Source organism: Typopeltis vanoorti, chromosome 24 (genome assembly GCF_054136105.1).
Source record: "Typopeltis vanoorti isolate ZY-2024b chromosome 24, IOZ_Tvanoo_1.0, whole genome shotgun sequence".
Classification (NCBI taxonomy): domain Eukaryota; kingdom Metazoa; phylum Arthropoda; class Arachnida; order Uropygi; family Thelyphonidae; genus Typopeltis; species Typopeltis vanoorti.
The window spans coordinates 35,731,816-35,756,996 of record NC_143572.1 but is presented as its reverse complement, the minus strand read 5'-3'; the positions used below and the strand labels follow the sequence as shown (position 1 = coordinate 35,756,996).

The 25,181-nt window shown below is 35.6% G+C and overlaps 1 protein-coding gene across 2 annotated transcripts in view; it reads left to right on the top strand.

The window, feature by feature from the left end:
* LOC150093103 (ras-related protein Rap-2c-like) overlaps positions 1-25,181 on the top strand; it is a 76,942-nt gene that overhangs the window by 37,140 nt on the left and 14,621 nt on the right. For both annotated transcript variants that reach the window (XM_090413582.1, XM_090413581.1), the window contains exon 3: positions 20,804-21,375. In XM_090413582.1, the coding sequence (XP_090269708.1) occupies positions 20,824-21,369 (546 nt within the window). In that variant the 5' untranslated portion in view covers positions 20,804-20,823 and the 3' untranslated portion in view covers positions 21,370-21,375. The remainder of the gene's footprint in view (positions 1-20,803; positions 21,376-25,181) is intronic.

Here is a 25,181-nt window from a genome sequence, read left to right as displayed (position 1 = left end):
TATTTTGACCAGAAACTAACCGGTCATCATCAGTGTATCAGTATAATCACAAGGTGAAGCTAGAACAAAGAATATTAATCCTATTTACAGAGCTGAAGCATGTGCTGGAAAGCCACCTAGTCAGTGGTTACAAAATAAAATAAGGTTACAATTAAAGCCAAAATTAAGTAATTTGAAATAAACTTAAAAGATGAATAGCCCCTCTCTCCCTCCCTGGTATTTACGAGGTTCAGTATGAGTGCCTCATACTTAGGACAAACAGGACGTTCTGTGGAGAAATGATTATGAGAACACCAATCTTATATCAACAATAAACCTGAAAAATCTGGCCTTTGTCAGCATGTTGTAGACACTGACCACGATATCCAGTGGTCCAATTTTACATCTTTTTTCATTTATTGAGTTATCATTACTTATTATTACATTACATTATCTTTTGCATATCATTACATTACATCTTATTCATTTAGATTTTTTTTTTCAAAATGATAAAATTGCAAAACAATGACATCCTATGTATAATCCAAGAGCATGAGCTCATCCGGGTTATTACAAGAAGTGTAACAATTGCACAGCATAAATAGTACACAAAATATTGACAATATATTTAGAGAATAATGTGTGTGTGTCTATATACTATTCATATGTACACGTAGAATAAGAACAATGCAGTTCAGTAATTACTTGAATATTTTCCATTGGTTAATTTCTCTTGGTAATTTTGGTTAATTTATCTTGGTATAAATTGGTTAATTACTTTTTATAGAATTATTCTAAACAAGTATTTAATATAAAAATTTAGGTACTGTCTAATCAGATTTCTGTATGTGTTCATGCTGTTTTCCTTTCGTATTAAGAGCGGTAAACTGTTAAAGATTTTTGGAGCCAAATATATATTGTGTTTTTGTATTATTTCTTTTTGCACTTTAGTGATAAAATATTTTCTGCAGAAGTAAGTATCTTTTCTAATACTTACGTACTGGTTATCAGTCTTTAAGAAAAGTAGCATCCTGTAAATATATAGTTGTTTAAGTGGAAGGATATTCAATACGGTATATTTAGCATTCACTGTAGTGTCTCTATATTTAAAGTTGGTTAAAATGCATATTAATTTATATAAATAAAGTGGATATTAAATCCAGCATTATTTCAAAGCAAAATGCAGAAACTATGAAAGTTTTGTATGAAATTCGACCAGAGAGCTTGTGGGAATACACTCTCTGGCACTTACGAGTTGCTCTAATGCAGACCTTATAGGAGACATGATCACTTTCCCAAGCGTCCATATATTCGCCTTCTATTAGTCCATTTTGATAAGGTTTCACTGGCCTGACGACTGTTTCGAACTGGTTGGTTCTCCTCAGAGACTAGGCAGAAATCTTAAGTGAGCAAAAACTTTCGTTCAGTACTAAGGAACTCAGTGTTGGAGAGATGTATTTTTGGTAAGCAAACTCTCAGTTGGTGCATAAAGTATTTACTAAAATAAAGAGCCAAAAGGCTTCATTTTGGTGACACAAAATTATATAAATCAAGTGGATATTAAATCCAACATCATTTCAACGCCGACTACAGAAACTATAGAAATTTCATGTAAAATTTGACCAGAGAGCTTATGGAAATATGACCACTGCCATACTACGAGTTGCCCTAGCCAAACTTAATAGGTGGCATTGAACGCTAAAGCACCCATATGTTCACCTCCTATTGGTTCATTTTGATAAGGTTTCACTGACCCGACAGCTGTTTCAAACTCATTGGTTTTCATCAGGGATCAGGCAGAAATCAATGAGTTTGAAACATTATTGGCTCTTTATTTTTAGTAAATCCAGCATTATTTCAAAGCCGAATGCAGAAACCATGAAAGTTTCATATGAAATTTGACCATAGAGCTTACAGGAACACACTCGCTGGCGAGTGTGTTCCTGTAAGCTCTATGGTCTATATGGTCCATGCTAGGGCAACTTACGAGTTGCCCTAGCATGGACCATATAGGAGACATGATCACTTGCCCAAGCATCCATATATTTGCCTTCTATTGGTCCATTTTGATATGGTTTCACTGGCCTGAGACTAGGCAGAAACCTTAAAAGAACAAAAAAAAGCAGTCGTGTCCTATAAGGTCTGCACTAGGGCAATTTGCAAGTGCCAGTGAGTATATTCCCGTAAGCTCTTTGGTCAAATTTCGTACGAAACTTTAATAGTTTCTGCATTCATCTTTGAAATAATACTGGATTTAATATCCACTTGATATATATAATTTTGCATCGCCGAAATGAAGCCTTTTAGCTCTTTATTTTATTGTATATTTTTCCATCCCTTCCCCACATATATAACCATGTTCAAAGACATTCATATCTTTATCATGTTTGCATACCATATCTGAACTTTCACACACATTTTTCCCATTCTTCGCTTGATGATCTAGTTTCCCCGACTCTCTGCATTAGGTCTCATACCATGAAGTAATTTCTCCAGGCTTCTGATGCCAAATTAATTCAGGTGCTGGCAATCTTCTTATACAAGTCTTTTCTGCCATCAAACACACCCCATACATCTAAAAACTCGCATCCATATCTTCTGCACAGCCTGCGTATGAAATCATTTGCTATCAGCATCCTCCTTAACTCAGTACCATTATAATATTATTAATATTAATTTATATACAGTGACATAAATAATAATTTATATAATTATTTTATGATTTCTTCAATTTCCATTAGGCCTGTTAAAATTAAAACACAAGAAGAGCTGCTTATCATCCTGAAAAGGATTGCAAACTCACCAAATCTGCTTCTCTTTTTCCTCTTTTATTCTGCCACCTCTGGTCTCAAGAACATTTCTTCCCCAAACAACTACAACCTCTAGCTTAGAAAAATTTTAGTGGGTTTCTTCTTTACCAGCACTTGCCTATATCCTGCACATAAATAAATTAATGCCATATCACACTATCTCTTACTCTTCAAGCAAGTTTTCTGTGACCTTTCACATTAATACTCTGCTTATTCACATAGAGTGTGGAAGTGTGTTTCATTACATCTCCATCAGTAAACCACATGCTTTGAAGAATTTTCTTCTAAAAACTTCAAAGAGACCACAAAACATTCTGTCATCTTAAATTTCATCACCAAAAGAGAGAAAATTCGAGTTTTTTTTTTAAAGAAAAATCTGCAAAGTTTATTTGAGATATAATGAAATATCTCAAATGAAATATAATGAAAAGCACATACTCTTTATGAATAAATAGAGTATGAATTTTTGGATCACAGAAAACCACCTACTTGAAGAGTAATATACTGTGAAATGCTATTATTTTTATGTGCTTGAACAATTTTTGTTCAAGTTTGTTGGATGTGTGGAGTGAGCAATACAAGGCTTGAATGGATTTAGGAGTCAGTAGTCTTGAGAAAGTGTTGTTCAGTGAGAGTTCCAAAGTGCACAGTCAGGGAAATAGAATGTTTAGAGGGATTGCAGGAGGGCCAGGAAACCTAGAGATTAGTAAGTGGGAGACTGGTCACATGATGCTAAATGTATCATCTGAGGTTAACTTTATTGAGCTAAGCAACACAAGGTTTGAAGGAGGTTGTGGGATTAATGTAATTTTGGTGTCTTGTGTATTTCGGTTTCTGTATGCTGATACCAGAAGTATTCGAAATTAGGGTGAGAGTTTGATATTGGTTAGCTCAATTTGGCCAAAAATGAAAAGCGTTAATGAGACTGGGTTGATCAAGGATGATATTGTCATAGGAATAGGCTGTAATATCTTTAGAGAGGACAGAAGGAACAGGATGGGGAGAGTTTGCTAATGATAGTAGATGAATTGAAGCCAAAAAGAATAAAGTACATCAGGGGGATGGGGATGCAGAGAGCATTTCATTTGAGGCTATCTGGTATGTGAGATAGAGGCCAACAAGATGAAATGTGTAATTGATTGCTGATATAATGCATGGGTTATAAGGGAGAATGTAGATAACATTCACTGGCAAATTAGCACAATGAGTGTAGGTGGAGGAATTGTTATTGGAGATTTCAGTTATGGAGGCATAGATTGAGAAGAGGAATAGACACAGGTAATGAGGGAAATGGAATTTATATACCTGCTGAGAGGTAATTACCTGAAGCAGAATGTAAGGCAGAGGATACATGGTTTGAGAGTGCTGGATCTGATCATAGCATCAGAGAACTTAACAGTAAGCAATCTAGCTATGCTGCCTCCACTTGGAGAAAGTGATCATGTGGTTTATACCTGAGAGATTGCCAGACATGTAGAATTTTTTTTGTTAACCTGGTGCTGGTGAGATGGGAAAATGTAACAAAAGTGGTAAGGTGGGGTCCCACCGAAATAATGTAGTGTATTATAGAAATCCATATCTTTTTAATCAATATTAGATTATGTATTGTTTAAGTGTCCTGTAATTTTACAGAATAAAAATGCAGATCCACAAAATTAAATTTTTATTACCTCAAAATACTTAACTAATTAAACATCTTTATTTATCAACAAAAATATACTCTTCCTAGCTTATATAATGAACGAACTAAATAAATCAGTATTTTTTAGGCACTTTGGTATTTGTTTACAAAAGGAACATATACATCATAAGAGGCTAATACAATAATAAACATTTAGCCTTGAGATTCCAATGATATCACTAACTGAAAATTTTCATTTTCTGTAATTGCACAGTTGGGGCACCTTGGAATTATGTGATCGAGACACACATATTTTGCTTGCTAAACTTAAACTTGCTTGCGTTCAACAGCCTGTCACCTATGGCGTCGAGTAGCTGGTTACAGGAAGGGAGGCTATACTGAGGCACGACTCACTGCTACACATTGTTAAAAAGTTATAGTCAATTTAAAATCTTTGGAGTCTGTGACACCCTACCTTACTAATGCTGAGTTAAGAAGAGATGTATCTGGAATTATACAGCAGGTGATTATGACAAGCTAAGAAGTCAGCTTTCAGCATAAGAAATTGGAGGGGAGAGATGCTGGTGCATGGGAGGTGGTCAAGGAGTTTTTGAAGAAAGTAGTATCAGACTGTATACCCAGAGGCAGAAGAATAAATCAGGTTGGAGTTAGATGGATGAATAATTTCATTAAACAGGAGTTGCAGACAAATAAAAGGTTGTAGAGGGATTATAAAGAAAAGGGCGATCACCATGCTTATGAGCAATACAAGGTACAGGCAAGAAGGGTGACATGTATGGTAAAGATGGCCAAAGCTAATTATGAGGCCAAAAAGAAATCCTAAAGAGTTCTTTCTATGTGATAAGTAAAAGGAGTAATTGACTATGGAAGGATAACTTTAAAAAGTGCTGATAGCGGGAAGGTAACAGAAGCAAACAAAATAGTTGAATTACTAAGTGAGCATTTTGCAGGGGTGTACCATCTAGGCAGTTATGTTACAATGCCAGATGTAATTGACTGGTGGGAAAATAAATGGAAATACTTAAAATATTCATAACCTCAGTACAAACACATCCTTGGGAATAGGTGGTATATCGGCCCCTGTATTACGAGAATGTGCAAGGGAATTATCAGCTCCTTTGACCAAAGTGTTTATTTTAAGCCTCAGTACTGGGAAGATGCAAGTGGAGTGGAAAGAGGGCAGAATAGTCCCATTACATAAAGGAGGCTTCAAGAGAGAAGTAGCAAATTATAGTCAATCAGCATCTCAGGAGTGGTGGTTAAGGTGTTGGAAAAATTGGTGAAAGATAGAATTCAGAATGGGATGGATAGGAATATGATACTCTTAGAAAGATAACATGGTTTTGTGAACGGTAAATCTTGTCTTAGTAATTTGCTTGTTTTTTTATAAGGTGACAGCAGAGTTGGATAAGGGAAATGGTTACTCAGTAATAATGCTAGATTTTGCAAAGGCATTTGACAGGATTCCACATAGAACTCTGTTGCATAAATTGGAGCAAATAGGGATGGATGTGAATCTGGTGATTTGAATTAGAAGTTGGCTGATAGACAGATATCAAAGAGCGGTTTATGGAGGATTTGATATTTGGTCCTCTGTTATTTAATTTGTACATCAGTGATATAGGAAATAATTTGACAGGAAATATTTGATTGTTTGCTGATAATGTTAAACTGGGAAGAGCTATGGTAAATGAAGGTGATGCACTGATCCTGCAAGACTTAAATAGAATAACAGTATGGGAAAAGGTAAATGACTGCCAGTTTAATGTGACCAAGCATAAGGTGGTGCACTTTGGCTAGAAGAGATCACATGCTGTATTGACGGAACTGAACTGCAGGAAACTGATTAAGCTAGGGACTAGGGGGTGGTTGTGGACAGGGAGTTGAAGTTTAGAGGGCATATTGCAAAAGTAACCAAAATCTATCAAGCAGGGATAGAGAAGTTATTGTTCCCCTGTAAGATCGCATATGGACTACTGTGTGCAGATTTGGCTACCTCGATTTTGTGGGGATGAAGAGGTGGGGGAGATGATCCAAAGGTGTGACAAAGATTGTTGTGGGTCTATGGAATGCTCCACCACCTCTTCATCCCCACAAAATTGAGGTGGCCAAATCTGTCAAAAAAATAGATGCATATAAGTTGTTAAAGGGGATTTATAGGATTGAAACTGAAGCCTTTTTTTTTTTCAGTACATGGCAGGAAGGGAGAGAACAAGAGGTCATCTGTGGAAATTGTGTAAGAGCCTGGTTAGTGGACAGATTGGATTTCCAGAGGTGGTTGTGAGTGCTTAATCAGTGAATGAGTTAAAGGGAAGGTATGATAGGTATTGTTTTAATAATGGATCTCCTGTGATGAGTCTTCTTACTCCATGGAGATACCTGTCTGTATAATGATAATAATAATAATATATATATATATATATATATATATATAGGTGCAACAGTATGCATGATTCCTATCCAAAAAAAAAAAAACACAAATGACATCAAATTTAATAATTGTGGAAAATCAGTCCTCTTATCATGCCCTGGATGCTCTATACAGAATTGATTGAAAAAGTGCATGTTCTTTACATTATACCAAAACCTTTTATGAATGCAAATTTATAGAAGCTTATGAAATTCTGATCAACCACCTGTAATAATGATGCCATCTATAAATCTCAAGAATATGGATGGTATACATTTTATCTGCATAATTTTTGTTTCTAACAGGCCATAATAAATAGCACAGTACATATCCAGCAATCCTGACTCTAGTTATTAATATGCCAATAACAAACCTCAGACTTCATTTTAAATATTGATTAGACCACCACTAATGTAGCATTTAGTGAATTAAAAAATAAATGAAAAAAAAGCCAGAAGGTAATTTATGTCTATAAGCATGCCAGGAGTATCAGGGACAAAGGGGTTTAATTTGGTTGCCTTGGTGAATACATGGCCTAAGATTGTTGGTATTATTACTAACTATTATAATAACGGAATTGACTCACGTAAATTTCCGTTATTATAATAGTAATATGTCTACTCACGGTATTTTCTTACTGAAACTTATTGTTGGTATTAGTTGAACATGGCTTTCAGAGGATGTAGTAACTGGAATTGATTGTAAAGGATATAGTATTTTTAGGAAGGACAGAAGAGATAGGAGTGGGGTGATGCTACTAATAAAATCAGATGTTTGAGTCCATTTAGGGTGAAAACTCATGAAAGCAATAATAGTAATAATGTTCCACATAGCAGGGAGTTTGAGGCTATCTGGTATGAAGTGGAGGCTACTGGGATGAAGTTTATGGTGGGATATCTACATATCCCTCCATCTCTGTTCTTTTCATAATGTCATCCTTGTTCAGCCATGTCTCATTTATACCAACATTTTTGGGTGAGTAAATTCTATCAGCACTATAATTTTGAATACTTCTAGCATTTGTAAACACATATACTAGGTCTTTTCTGTTTCTATAACAAGTCCCACTAACTCCACTTCTTGGATATGACTCCTCTGCATTCTCACATGTACATCATCACATTTTATTATACTGATATTACATCCCCTCCCCAGATCTAAATGTCACCCCTATATTCTACTCTCTTAATCCTTTCTTGTGCATTCACACATCTGCTCCTGAAACCATCATTTACATTTTTCATTCAGTTTAAATGAGTTTATTGCATTTGTATCCCAAAATTTGATATGCATATCCCCTCAGGGGTAACATAAGAGGTCTTTAGGGGGGTACAAGGCACTTTTTAAAATTAATTATTTTGTTTTTACTTTTACATTTTTGTCGCTGTATTATTGCCACAAATGAGTGCAGATTTACGTTATAATTAATTTTTCAATAACCAAAAAAATCTAATGGAAGTTTTAGACAAAAGTGTCTTTTGGCATGTATTGATTGACCTCTGTTGGGGCCACGTCTGGTTGATGGCATGATTGCATTCCAATTACATAGTTTGAAATATGCAATAAAAGTTTAAAATCAGATAATTCAAACATGGGGTTGGAACTCTCTGTTAAATTTTGGAATAGTCTTAAATAGCGTTGTCCTCAGTAATTGTTTCACCATTTGTGTGTGTATCTACATTTTAATCATTTTTGTGTCAAGAAAAACTTCTTAATGTGTCACTCCACATCGAGAAGGTTTTTTTTTTTTATGTGGAGCCCAATCTATGGCTAACAATAGCAAATATAGAACCAGATTTTATCAAACTAACGTCTTCCCAACAGAAACACTTTCATTCATCTCATTAAACTTTTTTACAAACTTTATTTTGTTATTGAAAATTTATTGATTTTCGTTTTTGCTGTGTGTGTGTGTATTGGATTTGTATAAGTAAAATATATTTAATAATTAAAAACTTGTGAACGCCTTTTTTAAATTTATTATAATGCAAATGTTAAGATACATCTTCATAATTATTCACGTTCGAATGGAATGTTATGGCTTCTCCCAAATATCTTTTGCCTGGGAGGGGGGAAGCAAATACTGAAAGTTTGGGAAATACTGGTTTATAGCCTGCAGTAACATCTTGGGTTTTCTCTTGTACAATCATAAGACTTATCAGCATTTGTTGCACAGTTTCAGTCAAAATTGCCAATAATTTTCCATTTATTCTATTAATATGCCTCCTTTCTTAGAAGCGATCATGGATTGCATTGGTACTGAACTTTTCATATGCTGCATAATGTGAACTCTATCTTTTATAATAGTTCTAACATTTGATTCATTCATTTTGTAAGCATGCACAATGTCTACAAACTAATTGCCTTTTTCATGTCTCAATGATTATAATGTGCCTCTTATTGTTATTGTGAATACTTGTATTCACATTACTTTTACATTTCTCAGACATATTTAGAGTTTATATTTTGTTTACAAGTACAACAAACAAGACACAACTTGCACTTAAGGCAGAAACAAATAAAATAATTATGACAGTTATCTATTATGCATTAGCTTATGAGGAAATCCCTTTGTTATATTAAAATACAACATATTATGGATCCAGCTATATTTCATAGCCAAATATAGAAAGTAAGTTTCAGAAATTTACCAGAGAACAGTGAGAATATAAGCTTTGGTCTTGGAGTTGCCCTGATTTGTACTACTTAAAACCCATTTGGCCCTGTAGCCCATATGCTCACCCAACAAAGGGTGAATGTACAGTCTCCTTAACCGACTTTGCATCCCCCCCCCCACACACATGCACTGAAAATGTTTTATTGTACCCATTGATATTGCAGACAGTGCTTGAGATATGATGCAAAACTGCAGAATTCATACTATATGAAACTTATAATCCATGTAGCAGTAACTTAAAATTAGCATATTAGTGTTACTTTTGAAAATACTGAAAAGTGGACTGATAATCAACACTCTCCTGCAAGTTCTCCTGTTCCTTAAATGCCAAATAGTTGTGAACTAGCTAACATAATTTTACATTTAGAAACAAAATGTATTGAGTCAGCATTCACTCTTTTAACAACTTGCCATTATTAACAAAGCCATTTTGTTCTCTGTAAGGGATCAAGGTGCTACTAGCCACCTCTAGATGTAGATCCTAATTAACTTTTCCAGTACCTTAATGCTCCACCCATATATAATGGAATTATCTTGGTTTCTTAATACTATTAGGAACTGTGCTCAACCTGAGCAACCAAGGCAGAGGCACTGCTCTTGCATGTTCCTTCAGTACTCTTGTGGACATCCTATCCCAACCTACTTCAGTGTTCGAATCCAACTCTTGTGCTAGCTTTAATACCTCCATTCCATCCACCTTTATTCCTTTAATCTAGCTTTACCTCAGCATCCTGACAACTAATGCATCTGTCTGAGATGTATACCTTATTAAAGCAATTACTTAACACCTCTGTTTCTGAAGTATCTGACACTTCCTTCCAAATCTGTATCCACTTAGGTTATTTCTTCACGGTCGTTCTTTTTACTTGTCACAAAGTGAAAAAAACTCTCCAGATTTCCCTTTGCTCTAAACCTAACTGCTTTTGATAATCCAGTTTTCCTTTCCTTATTATGGCTTGTTGCTTTCCTAGCCTGTTTTTTTTATACTGCTCCTAAGTGTGTTGATTACCTTTTTCTCAGTATTGGATTCACAGTATTTCTTTTTTATGCAGTTCTTGCTTCAGTGTCTTATTCACACATTTAAACATTTAACTCCCAGGCAATTTATTCTTCTCATTCTAGGGATGCAGTTAGATTTAGTTTCTTTCAGCACTAGTTCCTTTGACCACTACCCAAACATTTCATGGTGAAGGAATCAGTAATAATCACGTCTTATAATTTCACATATCCCTTTTAATTCAAAGCTCTCGCATAGTTTCTACCTTCCAAGTTAAAACTACATGATCACTCTCTCCGTTTAGAGTCAGAATAGTTAACGCATGTGTATACAGATTCTCAAATTCTGTAACTAGATGTTCTACTTCTAACTGGAGATTGCACCGCAAGTCATTTTCATCATTTGTAGCTTAAGGTAGTTCTTCCTCAATAACGCTGATTCTTTTTCCATTGTATTGTCTGCTTTCTTCTAGCTCTGGGCTATTCCCAGATGAAATTACTCTTAATGATAGTTCTACTAGTATCCATAAGCTTTATCTCTCTGCTTTATAGTCCTCTTCAGAAGAGCATAATAACCTCTATGTTACACCTAACAGCTTCAAACCCATTCTTTGTATTATTTATACTACCACCATTCACCATCTCTACACTTGTTGATTTTAATTCCCCTTAGTCACTAACATCAGTACTCCTCCACCTTTTCTATATTGCCTATCGTCCTCCCTGAATACACCATACCCATCACATTCTGTTCCTTTAAGGATATCTATTCCATTAGGCAGGTTTTGCTAATGCCAGTAATTTTTGGACCCATATCATATACCAATGCTAAAAATTAATTTCTTTTGTTCCAGATGCTTCTGGAACAAAAGAAATTAATGAAACAAAAGAACAACTGAACATAAATGGTGTGGTATCAAAATGCATTCCTAATATACAAAGAATAAATACACTGGTATCCAAGGACAAACTACATTTTTACCTTAAATTTTATATGAAAAAATTTTCAGGACTACGGCCAAATGCAGACATAAATTTATTGCCATTATACTAATAAATTATATTACACAAAAAATGTGTGAGAAATTTTGTACAAATTAAATTGCAATACATTTTTGGCCAAAGTTGCGAATTTCGTAAGAACATAGTTAAGGAATTAATGTACAATGCTTACAGAAAACTATGCGGAGAGACATTTCATTATGGAATATGTCCTCCCTGAACTGCAATGTACCATGCTTAGCACCAAGTAATTCAGGAGTTCTTGAGGCAAACTGGCCCATTCCTCCTTCAAAGCAAGGATAGGGCTTTCTTTGTTTTCTGGAGAGGGAATTTTGAGCAGCAATGCATCTCCCTATTGCATCCCAAATGTGTTCTGTGGGGGGGGGGGGGTTGACCTTTGGGGAGCATGCTGGCAACTTGATTCGATTAATATCCTTGGTCTCTGGAAGTATCTCCAATGCTCGTGTACAGTGTGGTGTGACATTGAAGAACTTTGTTGCAATATCGTTCACCAGTCACATTCCCTTTTTCCATTATGCATCCATTAAGTATAATGCTTCCCCACACCATGAGCCTAGCACCACTGTATCTATCCCTTTCATGCCAGATCAGGTGTTGTCTAGAATTGGAGGAAAGACTAAAATGACTTGTCTATAAAGAGTACATTAGCCTATTGGTGTCTTGTCCAATATTTGTGGATACGACACCACTGAAAACATGCACTATGATGAGCTGTGCATAAAGAGATGCAGACTAGGCCTTTTGACATATAGCCCTACTTGTCTCATACTTCTTGCCACAGTTTGTCAAGATATCTGAATGAAACTGAACTGACTTGAAAGCTTACCTGACATGCCACTCGTTGATTATGTTTTGCTTTTATAACCAAAACTCTGTCTTCATGCTCCATGGTAGAGCGAGGACGACCTCTTAGCAAATATCTGAAACACATTCCATTGGTTTGAAACATTGCCCAGAGCCTGGATGCAATACTATGTGAGATTCCAAGCTCTCTGGCAATATCAGTAATTCTGTGGCCTTCAAGCTTTCCAATAATTTTTACTGCGTGAAATCATCTAGATCAGGGCTGTCCAAAGTACTGCCCGTGGGCTGCATGCAGCCCTCAGTGTGATTTTGTGAGGCCCGCATGTGGGTTTTGATTTTCACGAGCAAAAAAATAAAATAACAATTTGAATTGAATGCATCTTAGATATTTTAATTCTATCACTAATCAATAATTTCGATGTTGATAATTTTATTTGATGTTTTTGCATCACTATATATCCACATGTTTTTCAAATATTAGATGTGTCAAAGAAGCGTTCTTACACTGTTTTGTTCCAACGTGCATGCTCCAGGTGCTCACAGGGAACGTAAGCGCACGATTAGTGCGCAATTAGTGTTATTCGTTTGTACAGCGTTCAAGGTTGTGTCACTGCTGCTCACCAAATTACTAGATATGCATTGTGATGCGGCCCTTGGGTAATTTTTTTTTCTAATGTGGCCATCAGATTACCTAAGGTTGGATAGCCCTGATCTAGATGATGTCTCTGAGACATTGCAAGACATTCAAGTTTGCAACTTTATTCCTTTACAAAATGAGCTTCCTTCAAACATAATTTGCTTAGCACAGCCTTTTTGCTTTTTATCCTGTTGAGTGCTACCACGTGACCCCTTTGTGTGTGATTTGAAAATTTGAACGTGTACCCGCTTTCTACTCAAAATCATCAGTTATACAAATCGCCATAAGCTGATTTGTCTGAATTTGCAGCTGTAATCTTCAGAAATAGTGTTCGTCCTTAGGTTTTGGACACCAGTGTATTTAGCTGTATATTAAACTAATAACTCCATTCATTTTCTTACCATTCTAGCTTATTCAAATCCTCCCAAAGTCACAGCTTCAGCACTATTAGTAATATCCTCTCTCCCCCCTTATACTTTTTATCATACTGCAAAGAACTGAATATCTCACTGTAATTGAGTAATTTGCAGTTGTAATTTTCAGAAATGGTTTCGTCCTTAGATTCTGGTCACCAGTGTAATTTGTGTGATCTTGTTTAGCAAGTGATTTTCAATAAAATTATGATATGAAAGGAATACTATACTTAAGGATGGTGTCAGTTGCAATAATTACAAAATTCTGGTCAGAAAAGTTAGACATATTGTGTGGAAAGCTGTCTAAATATGAAAAGCAACTGGCTTTACATATATTATTATTATTATTACACCCTCCATGTAGTTGACAGACTCATCATGGGAGGTTCATTCAACTGACAACATATTTATCATATAGAATCTTGAAATCCTTAACACTCCTTACATTAACAACACATTCTGGTAATGCATTCCATTCATTGACAATTCTCCATGCTGATGTAAAAAATCTTGGACACCAGTGTATTTAGCTGTATATTAAACTAATAACTCCATTCATTTTCCTACCATTCTAGCTTATTTAAATTCCTCTTGACAATCAAGGACAATCCAGAAGAATTCTATTGTTATGCCACAAGTAAAAGAAACAATAAAAATACTATTGTTTTTAAAAATACTAATAAAAATACATCAGGTTATTATGCTGATGGGAGATGCAGAAGAGATCGTTCAGTTAATGAGTGTCCACTTACTACGAGCTATCGACCTGAAGTAAATGATATAGAACTCAGTGCTGCATCTACACTGAAAGATATGATGAGGGCCTATGAGGAGATGGTACTAGAACTGGTGCATAAACTAAATAAGAATTCAGTTATAGGTGTTGATGGGATTTTAGAATGGATGGCAAGGGAATGTTCAGAAGAATGTCTGTGCCCTTGACTTACCTATATAACTTGAGTCTTGGCACAGAGGAGATTCCACAGAAATGGAAAGAATGTATGATTATCCTGTTTCACAAGAATATCAAATGATATTTCTAATTATTGACCTATCGATATCTCCAGAGCAGTGATGAAGATATTGGAAAAACAAGAGCTTGCATACAGAAATGAGTTAGCATAGAATCTGTGCTTTGCAATTAACAGTCTTGTATACGGCATCCTCTCAAAAACTTTAGTAAAATCTGGTAAGATCATGATGTATCGATTTCCCCTGAATAACTTACAATCTGTAATAATGTTATGATTGAGTTGGACAGGGGAAGTTGATACATCATGATATTACTAGATTTTACTAAAGTTTTTGACAGGATGCCAAGACTGTTGCATAAGTTGGAGGATATGGGATTCGACTACCAAAATGTAGTGTATCCCAGGAATCAGTCCTTAGTCTATTGGTATCTATTCTTTACATTAATGACAGTGGGAAGGATTTAATGGGGAAAATATAGATGTCTGTTGATGAGACACACATATGCAGGGTATTTAGGAATGCCCTATATGCAGCACTATCAGAATGATTTGAATAGGTTAGAATTGTGGGCAAGTTAAAATGTATACCAGTTTAATGTTAGTAAATGTAAGGTTATTATGCACTTTGGTATGATGAGATCTCCAGTGGCATATCATATTGGTAAGGTCGTTCTAAAAGAAAGTGATCATTCCAGGAATCTTGGAGTTGTGATAGATAAGAATCTGAGTTTCAGGGGTCATATAGCAAAGATTACAAATACAATCCAGAGGATAATAGCAGTGCTGAAATGACATTGACTTGTAAGGATAAGTTAGTCATTTTTCCTTTCATAAGGCCTTGATACAGCTTCATCTGGATTATTATGTGCAGATACCAATAGATAGAAAATATTTCATTTAATAGAAGGTGGAAAGAGGGTGCAACACTGAATTGACATTGACTTGTAAGCAGGAATGTGCTGATAAATTTTTAACAACCATCTCACTAAGAAATAGTGCAGATGATGCACAGTTGGGGATAATTGTAAGTAGCACTGCTGACATTTCCCTTCAGGAAGATTTGAATAAACTTTTGCCTTGGACCAAGGAGTAGGGTTGTAGTTTAATATTAATAAGTGCAATATGTTGCATTTTGGAGTGCAGAAATATAAGGTTGTGTACCATATAAATTGACGATACCACGCTGCACGAGGTGGATGAGATTCTAGATTTGGGAGTGATGGTTGACAGTAGACTGAAGTTTAGAGGGTATATTGCAAGTGTTGCAAAGGCTGCACATCATAGTGCTGTTATGATAAAAAGTACTCTAACATGTAGGGATAAAAAGTGGTTGTGCCACTGTATAAAGCATTAGTCAGACCACACTTGGATTATTGTGCTCAGATTTGGTCACTAGGTTTTCAATGCGATGTGGAAACATTGACAGGATCAAGAAAAGAGTGGATAAGACATTATGAGAACTATGGCATGTTGGCTATGGAGAAAGAGATTGAAGAAATGTGGATTGCAGAGTTTGGTGGATAGAAAGAAAAGAGGTGATATGATAATGGCATTTAAGTTATTGAGAGGATTTTGCTGGATTAATCTAGATGGGATTATAACAAGAATAGAAGGTGAGAGGGGAAGAACCAGAGGCCATCCCTTGAAGTTGTGTAAGAATGTGGTGAAGAGGGATGTGAGGAGTAGATTTTTTACATGGAGAATTGTTAGTGAATTGAGGTGCATTTTCAGAATGTGTTGTTAATGCAAGCAGTGTGAAGGATTTTAAGATTTGGTATGATAAATATGTTGTGTTGAATGACCCTCCCACAATGAGTCTGCTGACTCCATGGAGTATGCAATAATAATAAAACATGGCAGTTTCTTCCTTTTTGAGAATTACAATCCGCCTTTTAGGGGGGTTGTAATTCTAAAAGTATAATCAGATTCCATTATCAGCAAAAATCCAAATAATTTTGCCTATGCTGCTTCATTCTTAGGATAATGATCTTATTAGGATTATAATAGTTCTAGAAATATAAAATCTTTGATGTTAAGCAAGATAATGTCATTACCTTAAGAAGAAGAAGTGACTAGGCAAAATGTAGATGTTTATTGAAAAATCATATTCCTGTAAAATTGCTAACAGAGATAATCGTTATGTGTTCGACCACATAGGGAAGGGTATGAAGGAAGAAAGCATAAAGGATGCTGAATAAGTGTGCCCAGTTGTATTTTCCATGTCACTTCAATTTGCAATGCCACTAGCCATTGTGGGTTGAAGTGTGTTCTGCTCTACAGTTTAACAACTAGCTTACAAAATCTTGAAAACCTGTTAACAGGCCTGCATAAACTGGTGTGAGCTGGTTCCAGTACACCACTGATTGTAAGGGTGTATGATTGTATAGAGCAGCGTATGATTGCATTACAATCATGCATTGCTGTATCATTGCAGTGGCTTGCCTTTCGAGGGTGAGTTCAAATACCATGAGTGAATTCAAAAAAAAAGATATGACAACTAATGTCAGTGATGTGTAGCCTACCTTTATTGAAAACAAAAATCTAGTAAGGCAATTTAACATTTAATCAACATTTTTCTACTACTGACTGCAAATAAATGCTAGACTTAGCTTTGAGATATAGAACAGTCTTGTTTATTGTAACCATTGTTCAAGATTTTGTGTAATTAAGGTATACTTTGTATTCCAATAATTGGTTATTAGAAATTTGTCTAATTTCCTAATACACACAAGCACACGTCGACATATTATGCAAGAGACCCTTAATACTTATCAATAACAAAAAAAATTTACTTGCCCAAGGTCACCTAATAGTTTAATGGCATATCCCAATAAGTTAATAGGAATTCCACAAAATAATTTATAGTGGTTGGTTGGAGAATCTACTTACCACAGGCAGTGAGCAAGTGTATTTGTTGAGCCTTGTATTATATATATGAGGGTGGTGTGAAAAGTTCTCTGCCTCAACCATAGCAACACTATCCGCAAGATTTTTTTTTCTAAGTTGGTTCATCTGTCATAAGCATCTATGTAAAATTGCAAGTCATTCTATCAAGTAGTTTGCTTTATACAGCTGTCTGAAGCAAAAGTGTTGTCTGTATCCCTCGAAATGGATATAATTGAGTATTGTGCAGTTATAAAATTCTTTGTAAAAGAAAGTTTAACGCCAAAAGAAATTCATTCGAAGTTCATAAAAGTTTATGGGCACTCTTCTCCTTCATTTTCTACAATTAAGAAATGGGCTGCTGAGTTTTAAACGTGGCTGTACCAGCCTTGAAAATGATCCACGTTAAGGACATTGAAAAAGTGTAACAACACCAGAAATCATTGATTGAGTGCACGATATGGTATTGAATGACCGGTGAGGTAAAGTGCGTGAAATTGCTGAGACTATAGGCATTTCAAAAAAACGTGTAGGATATATTTTGCATGAAGAATTGCAAAATTGAAGAATTGCCCGCAAGATGGGTGCTGTGCTTGCTTACATCAGATCAAAAACGCACTCACACGAAAATCTTTGAACAGTGCTTGGAGCGTTTTAACAAGAATAACACTGATTTTGTGCGTCGATTTATTATTATGGATGAGATTGGATTCACCATTACACACCGAAATCTAAACAGCAGTCAAAACAGTGGACAGAAGCTGGTTATTCAGCACCAAAGAAGACAAAGTCGGTTCCATCAGCAGGAAAGGTCATGGCATCGGTGTTTTGGGATGCTAAAGGCATTTTGTTTATTAATTATCTTGAAAAGGATAAATCAATAACCGGGGAATAATATTGTGATCTTTTAACCAGACTAGACGAAAAAATTCATTAGAAAAGTCCCGGTTTGCAGAATCAGAAAATCATCTTTCATCAGGACAATGCACCTGCCCACAAAGGTGTTTTGGCAATGGGAAAATTAAACGATCAGTTAAACCATAAATGGATTACAAAACCTCAATGTCAATTCATCTGTGGGATTGGATGGTATACCAGCTTGTGTCGTACGAGAAGTGGCTAAAGAATTGTCAGTGCCTTTGACCATTTTGTTTAATTTGAGTCTCGCGTCTGGGTTAGTCCCGAGGGGGTGGAAAGAGGGGAAAATAGTTCCACTGCATAAAGGAGGTTCCAAGACTGCTGTTGAAAATTACTGGCTGATCAGCATATCAGGAATTGTTGTCAAGTTCTTGGAGAAAATAGTCAAGAGGAAAATACAAGATTGGATAGATGTAAATGGGATACTGTGTGGGGGAACAGCATGGTTTTGTGAAAGATAGATCATACCTCAGTAACTTGCTCACGTTCTATAACACAGTGACGGCTGAACTGGATAAGGGTAATAACGGGTTTACAGTGATTCTACTGAACCTTGCTAAAGCCTTTGATAGGATACCACATGGAATTCTAATCAGTAAACTGCAGCATATGAGAATGGATATATATATAGGGTTGGTGAGATGGATAGGAGGGTGGTTGATGGAGAGATATCAGAGAGTGGTTTATTCAGGAATAGAGTCCAAAAGATGGCCTGTGACTAGTGGTGTGCCGCAGGATTCTGTTCTTGGACCACTACTGTTTAATTTGTTCATTAACGATATAGGAAAGTATCTGAGAGGAACTGTGCATCTGTTTGTGGATGATGCAAAGTTGAGTAGAGCAATAGTGAATGCTCAGGATGTCAAAATTTTGCAGGATGATTTGGATAGTTTGGAGGACTGGGCTAAGGAGAATGAATGGAAAAATGTAAGGTTTTGCATTTTGGGGTGAAAAGATTAGCAGCAGTATATCACATTGGTCGAACTGTACTCGAGGAGATTGACGAGGCTAGGGATTTGAAAGTGTTGGTGGATAGGGAGTTGAAGTTTAGGGGACACATCACAAAAGTGGCAAAATCAGCTCATCAAATCACTTGGTTTCTGAAAAACACTTTAACGAACAGAGACAAACAGTTATTGTTCCTCTGTATCAAGCCTTGATGATAAGACCCTATCTAGACTACTGTGATATGGGCACCAGGGTTTTTTCTTGATGGGGAGGAGGTGGAGAGGATCCAGAGACGAGTGACCAAAGCAGGACTATGGAATGAACCTTATGAGAACAGGTTGAAGATTTGTGGGCTGCAGAAAATTGGTTGATAGGCAGAAAAGGGGTGATATGATTGAGACATTCAAATTACTGAAGGGTTTCTATAAGATCAATTCAGAAGATATTTTTGAGAATAGGACTGGTGGTGGGAGGACTAGGGACCATCCATGGAAGCTTGGTAAGAGTGTGGTAAGCAAGGGTGTTAAAGCTAGGTTTTTTACTTGGGGAGTGGTGAATGAGTGGAATAAGCTGCCAGAGTCTGTTGTGGGTGCCATGACTGTGAATGAGTTCAAGGTGAGGTATAATAGATACTGTGTGAATGTTGAATAGTCGTTCTGACATGATGTTGGGCCTCCCTCGATGAGTTTAAGGACTCCTTGGAGTTGCCCGTAATAATAATGTCGGGACCAGGGGCGGCTCGTGCATAGGCATTGTGGAACTGCAGTACCCCCAATTTTTCTCAATATATAAATATATTTATTAATTTATTTATATTTGCTTGTAATATTTAATTTTATCATCAACAATCCTATACAATTCTCTTATTTTGTATAAAAAATAAAAATCCATCTTGTAGCACTTAGGAGCCTGAAGGACGCTAGCAACACTGTACTGTATTTACCACAGTGTCATATTGCTAGTATTTGCTATGCTTGCAAGCATATGCACGTCATAGTGAGATGTGAGCTATTAACGTTAATGCGGCACTGTCCATTGCACCAGTAATAGAGTGTTTGTAGTGCTTATCATGTTTACTCCGTCTCTTTAAATATTTGGACATTACAGTTAAATACATAACATTTGTTGTAGTTTTTATTTTAGAACATTATTGGGGTTATGATAATGGATTTTCTTTTTAAGTAATTTTGAATTATACTAAACTGTATAATTTTATCGATAATAAACAATATTTTTTTGTTTAATTTTTTTTAAAAATTTTTACCATAATTTTGATATTTTATCCAAACATGTATACACTGTACTTGCAGTGTCTATGTATATTTCGAAATTTTCAGCACCCCCCCCCCCCCCACGATTTCAAGCCACGAGCTGCCACTGATTGGGACACAAGTTGCTGATCTTATTATAAGTTTAGCAGAAAATGCAGCGCACGTAAAATAATTCTGTAACATGGAGCACATTTAGTATAGACTGAAGAAATTACATTTGTACTGCTATATACTACTCTTCTTCTGTCATTCCAGACTACTTTCTCACTTCTACTAAATATGAATATGAAAATTACTATACTAATCTGCCAAGCAGTGTTTGGAAAACTTGCATCAAATGCCAGAATTACATAATTTATTATGTATATTTTAGAAACTGGATTATTATAATTTATTTTGTTTTTAACTTTTTCTTTAGACTGGCTTCACAGAAACATCATGAGGGAGTTCAAAGTAGTTGTTTTAGGAAGTGGAGGGGTTGGAAAAAGTGCACTGACAGTTCAGTTTGTTTCTGGAACTTTTATGGAAAAGTATGATCCAACTATTGAAGACTTTTATAGGAAAGAGATAGAAGTTGATTCAGCACCTTGTGTATTAGAAATTTTAGATACAGCTGGTACAGAACAGTTTGCATCAATGAGGGACTTGTACATCAAGAATGGTCAAGGATTTGTTGTTGTGTATAGCATTACAAGTCACCAGACTTTTCAAGACATTAAAAACATGAAGGAGCAGATAATTAGAGTAAAAAATACAGATAATGTACCACTTCTTCTAGTTGGAAACAAAATGGATTTAGAACACCAAAGAGAAGTTGTAACAACTGAAGGTATGGGGCTTTCTCAGCTATGGGGATGTCCTTTTATGGAAGCATCAGCTAAAAGTAAATGTAATGTGAATGAAGTATTTGCTGAAATAGTGCGTGAAATGAGCTACACACCACCAAAAGAGAAGCAAAATTATTCCTGTTGTATTATACTTTGAAAAATGGTAAGTTTTTGTAGTTTTCATCTTTATATTTGTTTGAGTATACTGAATTCTGTATTGATTATAAGATGCCTATTTTTAATGCTCTAATGCAGTGTTTCCCAACCTGCGGTCTGCAACGATGGGGCAGGTGGTCCGCAGGCAGACTTAAATAAATAAATATATATTTTTTAATTATCCAAACAAAACAAATTAAAATTGAATAAACAAGTAAAAATTATTGAAATAAAATGGATACTTAAAAACAACAACAACAAATAGCGGCAGAATGTTCATTCCATGAACATTCTGCCGCTACAATAATTTGTAGCAGGCAGAACGACGAGTAATAAAAGAAGGGGGTAGTGAACAACAGTACTGTTTTATTGCTTCTGCCTTCCCTTGCTCTTTTGTCAGCTTTGAGGTAAACATGTTATATACATTTCAACCTATTGCTTGTTCAAGGTTTTCCTCCTTCAACCAAGGCTCAGTATAGTACTTAGCACTTCAGAAGTGCTAAGTGATATTTGGACAAAGTGTGTTGTGAGTTAATCCAGTATTTATATATTTTTCGGAAACTTTTTTTAATAATGGAAAAGTGGCTTAGAACTAGGAATTTGAAAAGAAAAGCAAATGAAACAGGTGATGTTAACCATAATTGTGTAATGCAAGTAAATCTGATACTATTAAAGTAGAAGAAACAAGCAGTTCAAAGAAAAAATACAGTAGGAAATATAACAGTCCATATTTGGAATTTGGGTTTACTTGGTGTGGAGATGAAAGTTAACATAAACCTCAATGTGTTTTGTGTTATGAAGTGTTGTCGAATGAGTGCATGAAACCAGCGAAACTGCGGCGGTATTTAGAAACTAAACATTGTGATGTGAAAAATAAGCCAATTGAATTTTTTTAGCAATGCTTTGGGACATTAAATCATGAGAAAGATGTAGTTTCTGCCATGGGTTTGATTAGTAGCAAGTCGGAAGCATCCTGTCTCTTAAGTTTGCGCATAGCGAAAACAGGGAAACCTCATTCTATCGCGAAAAATTTACTACTTCCAGCTATAAAAGATGTGGTAAAAACTATGTTTGGCAACAAGTTTCTAAAAGATGTTGGTTTGATTCTTCTTTCAAATGATACTGTCGGTCGCAGAATTAATGATATGGCAGATGATGTAGAATCTCAGTTAATTGAAAGAGTTAAGAAGAGCCCTTATTATGTGTTAAAAAAGACGAGACTACTGATGTTACAAATGATGCGCAGTTAAGATATGCTACGTAAGATATGCACATGATAACAACAGTCATGACGATATTCTGTTTTGTAGTACTTTGTCATTCCGAACAACTGGAGAAAAAATATTTCACACTCTCAAAAATTACATAATACACAAAGGGATCCAGCGAGAAAAATGTACGGGCTTTTGTTCAGATGGAGCTCGTGTCCTTACAGACTTAACCCCACTATGCAGGCAGGCATAGTAGGGTTGTTTCTAAGGTCAAGGAAGTAGCTCTGGATATGAATTGGGTACGTTGTTTCATAAATAGGGAAGCGTTAGCCTCCAAAGGAATGCCACCAGAATTTAAAAACTGTGCTATTCAACGCTGTAAAGCTAATTAATTTTATTAAGGCTCGACCATTAAATAACAGGTTATTTTCAGTACTCTGCGATGAAATGGGCAGTTAATATATACAACTTTTGCTTCATTCTGAAATTTATGGCCTTTCCAGGGGCAAAGTACTAACAAGGTTATTTCAATTAAGGCACGGAATTTTATTGTTTGTAAATGAACGATTCTGATTTTGCATCACTCCTTGTTGACAAAGCATGGTTGTCAACATTATCCTAACTTTCTGACATTTTTTCGAAATTAAATGAACTAAATCTCTCCCTTCAGGGAAATTCTTCAACTGTTTCGATGCCTACAACAAAATAAAGGCATTCGAGGAAAAAAACTGGTGTTATGGATTAGTTATGTAAAAGACACACAATTTGCACCTTTTCCAGCATTGAAATTCTTTTTTAGTGGAAAATGATATTTTTGTTGATTCTGAGTTTCTGGAAAGGGTTTGTGACCACCTCAAAACTCTGAAACAGAATTTGGAAACATATTTTCCGAATAACTTTTATAAGAAATTTTGTGATCCATTTCCAGCTTACAGTTACGAGAATGACCTTTCGTTATCGAAAAAAGAACAGTTAATTGAGCTTTCAAGTAACAGTGGGCTTAAAATGCAATTCTGTTATCTTGGTTTGGCTCGATTCTGGATTTCGCCTTCAGTGAGAAGTGAATTTCCCGAGTTATCTGAAGAAGCATTGAAAATCGTCATGCAGTTTTCTACAACCTATGTTTGTGAGAAAGAATTTTCATTGCCCCTTCAAATAAGAACAAAATACAGAAATCGTCTTAGTGTGTGTGTGCCGATCTTTGACTGAAGTTGACCAATATTAAGCCAGATATCCAGCAACTCTGCAAGGCCGAGAAGCTCAACCATCTCATTAAAAGTAAGTGGTAACATAATTATATCATATTATTTATTTGTTTAATACAAATTAAAACTTTGGTGAAAAGCCAAACGGCTATTTTTCTGGCAAGGTTGATAAGTTAAGGGGACATAGTTTTTTAAAAAAAAATTACATAAAAATCCCTTATTGTTTTCCAGCCAGTAAGCGAAACTAAGATTGAAAACTACGATCTGAATGTTTCATGCCGACGAACTGTCGGCGGATCCCAAGCATAAGTGACCACTTGGTAGTGCCACACCAAGGCAACTCGTTGCAAAGGTGGAGCAAGATCCTTCACTATTCTTGATATTTTCTCATAATGTAAAAACACACAGCTCCTAGGAGATGTAGTACTGCTTTACATTATGAGGAGAGGTCACTACCCAGACCGGTTTCAACCTTTTTTGAGGTCTCATCAGTGAGTAGCTAGACCTAGAATATCAGAGTATGAGGATACATACTTTCGCTATACGAATGCCATAGTGAGAATAGTGAGGGAGTTGCTCCACCTTTGCAATGAGTTGCCTTGGTGTGGTCACTTACGCTTGGATCCGCCAACAGTTCGTCGGCATGAAACGTTCAGATCGTAGTTTTCGATCTTAGTTTCGCTTACTGGCTGAAAAACAATAAGGGATTTTTATCCCCTTAACTTAAATTAATACTTTGTTTAATGAGGATACACTTTAATCGTTTACTTCCAATTTAATTAATTATGTGTCCATATTTATTCAAAACATGCTTTTAGATTTATTATGTCATAAATGTGTAATCCCCACATAGGTTTTTAAAAAAAAATTACATAACTTAGTGGTCCGTAGAATTGTTTTAGGCATTTTACTGTTCCTTGGGTTTAGAAAGGTTGAGAAACACTGCCCTAATGCATTGCATTTAAACTTGGGCTCTTTCAGAATCCTGCAAACAGGTCTCTTGCGGGTTCTGATCCAGTTTCATTTCTAATAATCATTAATTTTGATATTTGGCTTGCTTAAAAGCAGACAATTTTTTTGTGCTTGCTGATATACCAGTGAGTTTGTGTCAAGGTTTAATTCAGCTGTCCTGGTATTGACAAGAATTCCTCCTCATAGAAAGATTTCTTACATAGAAACAAATTTGAAACAATACTCTGCTTTCACAGTGGTGAAAGCAGAGTACTGTTTCAATTAATCTAGTGGGCAGCTTAATTGAAACTTCTCAGACTCTAAATCAGCTTTCAGGAAACTGTTATTTTTCAGTTATGTGTTTTGATTTAAAAAAAAAAAAAACAGTAGCACATTTCTTGTGCTAACATCTTATCTCATACAAAATCTGTATTGGGTTGTAATTT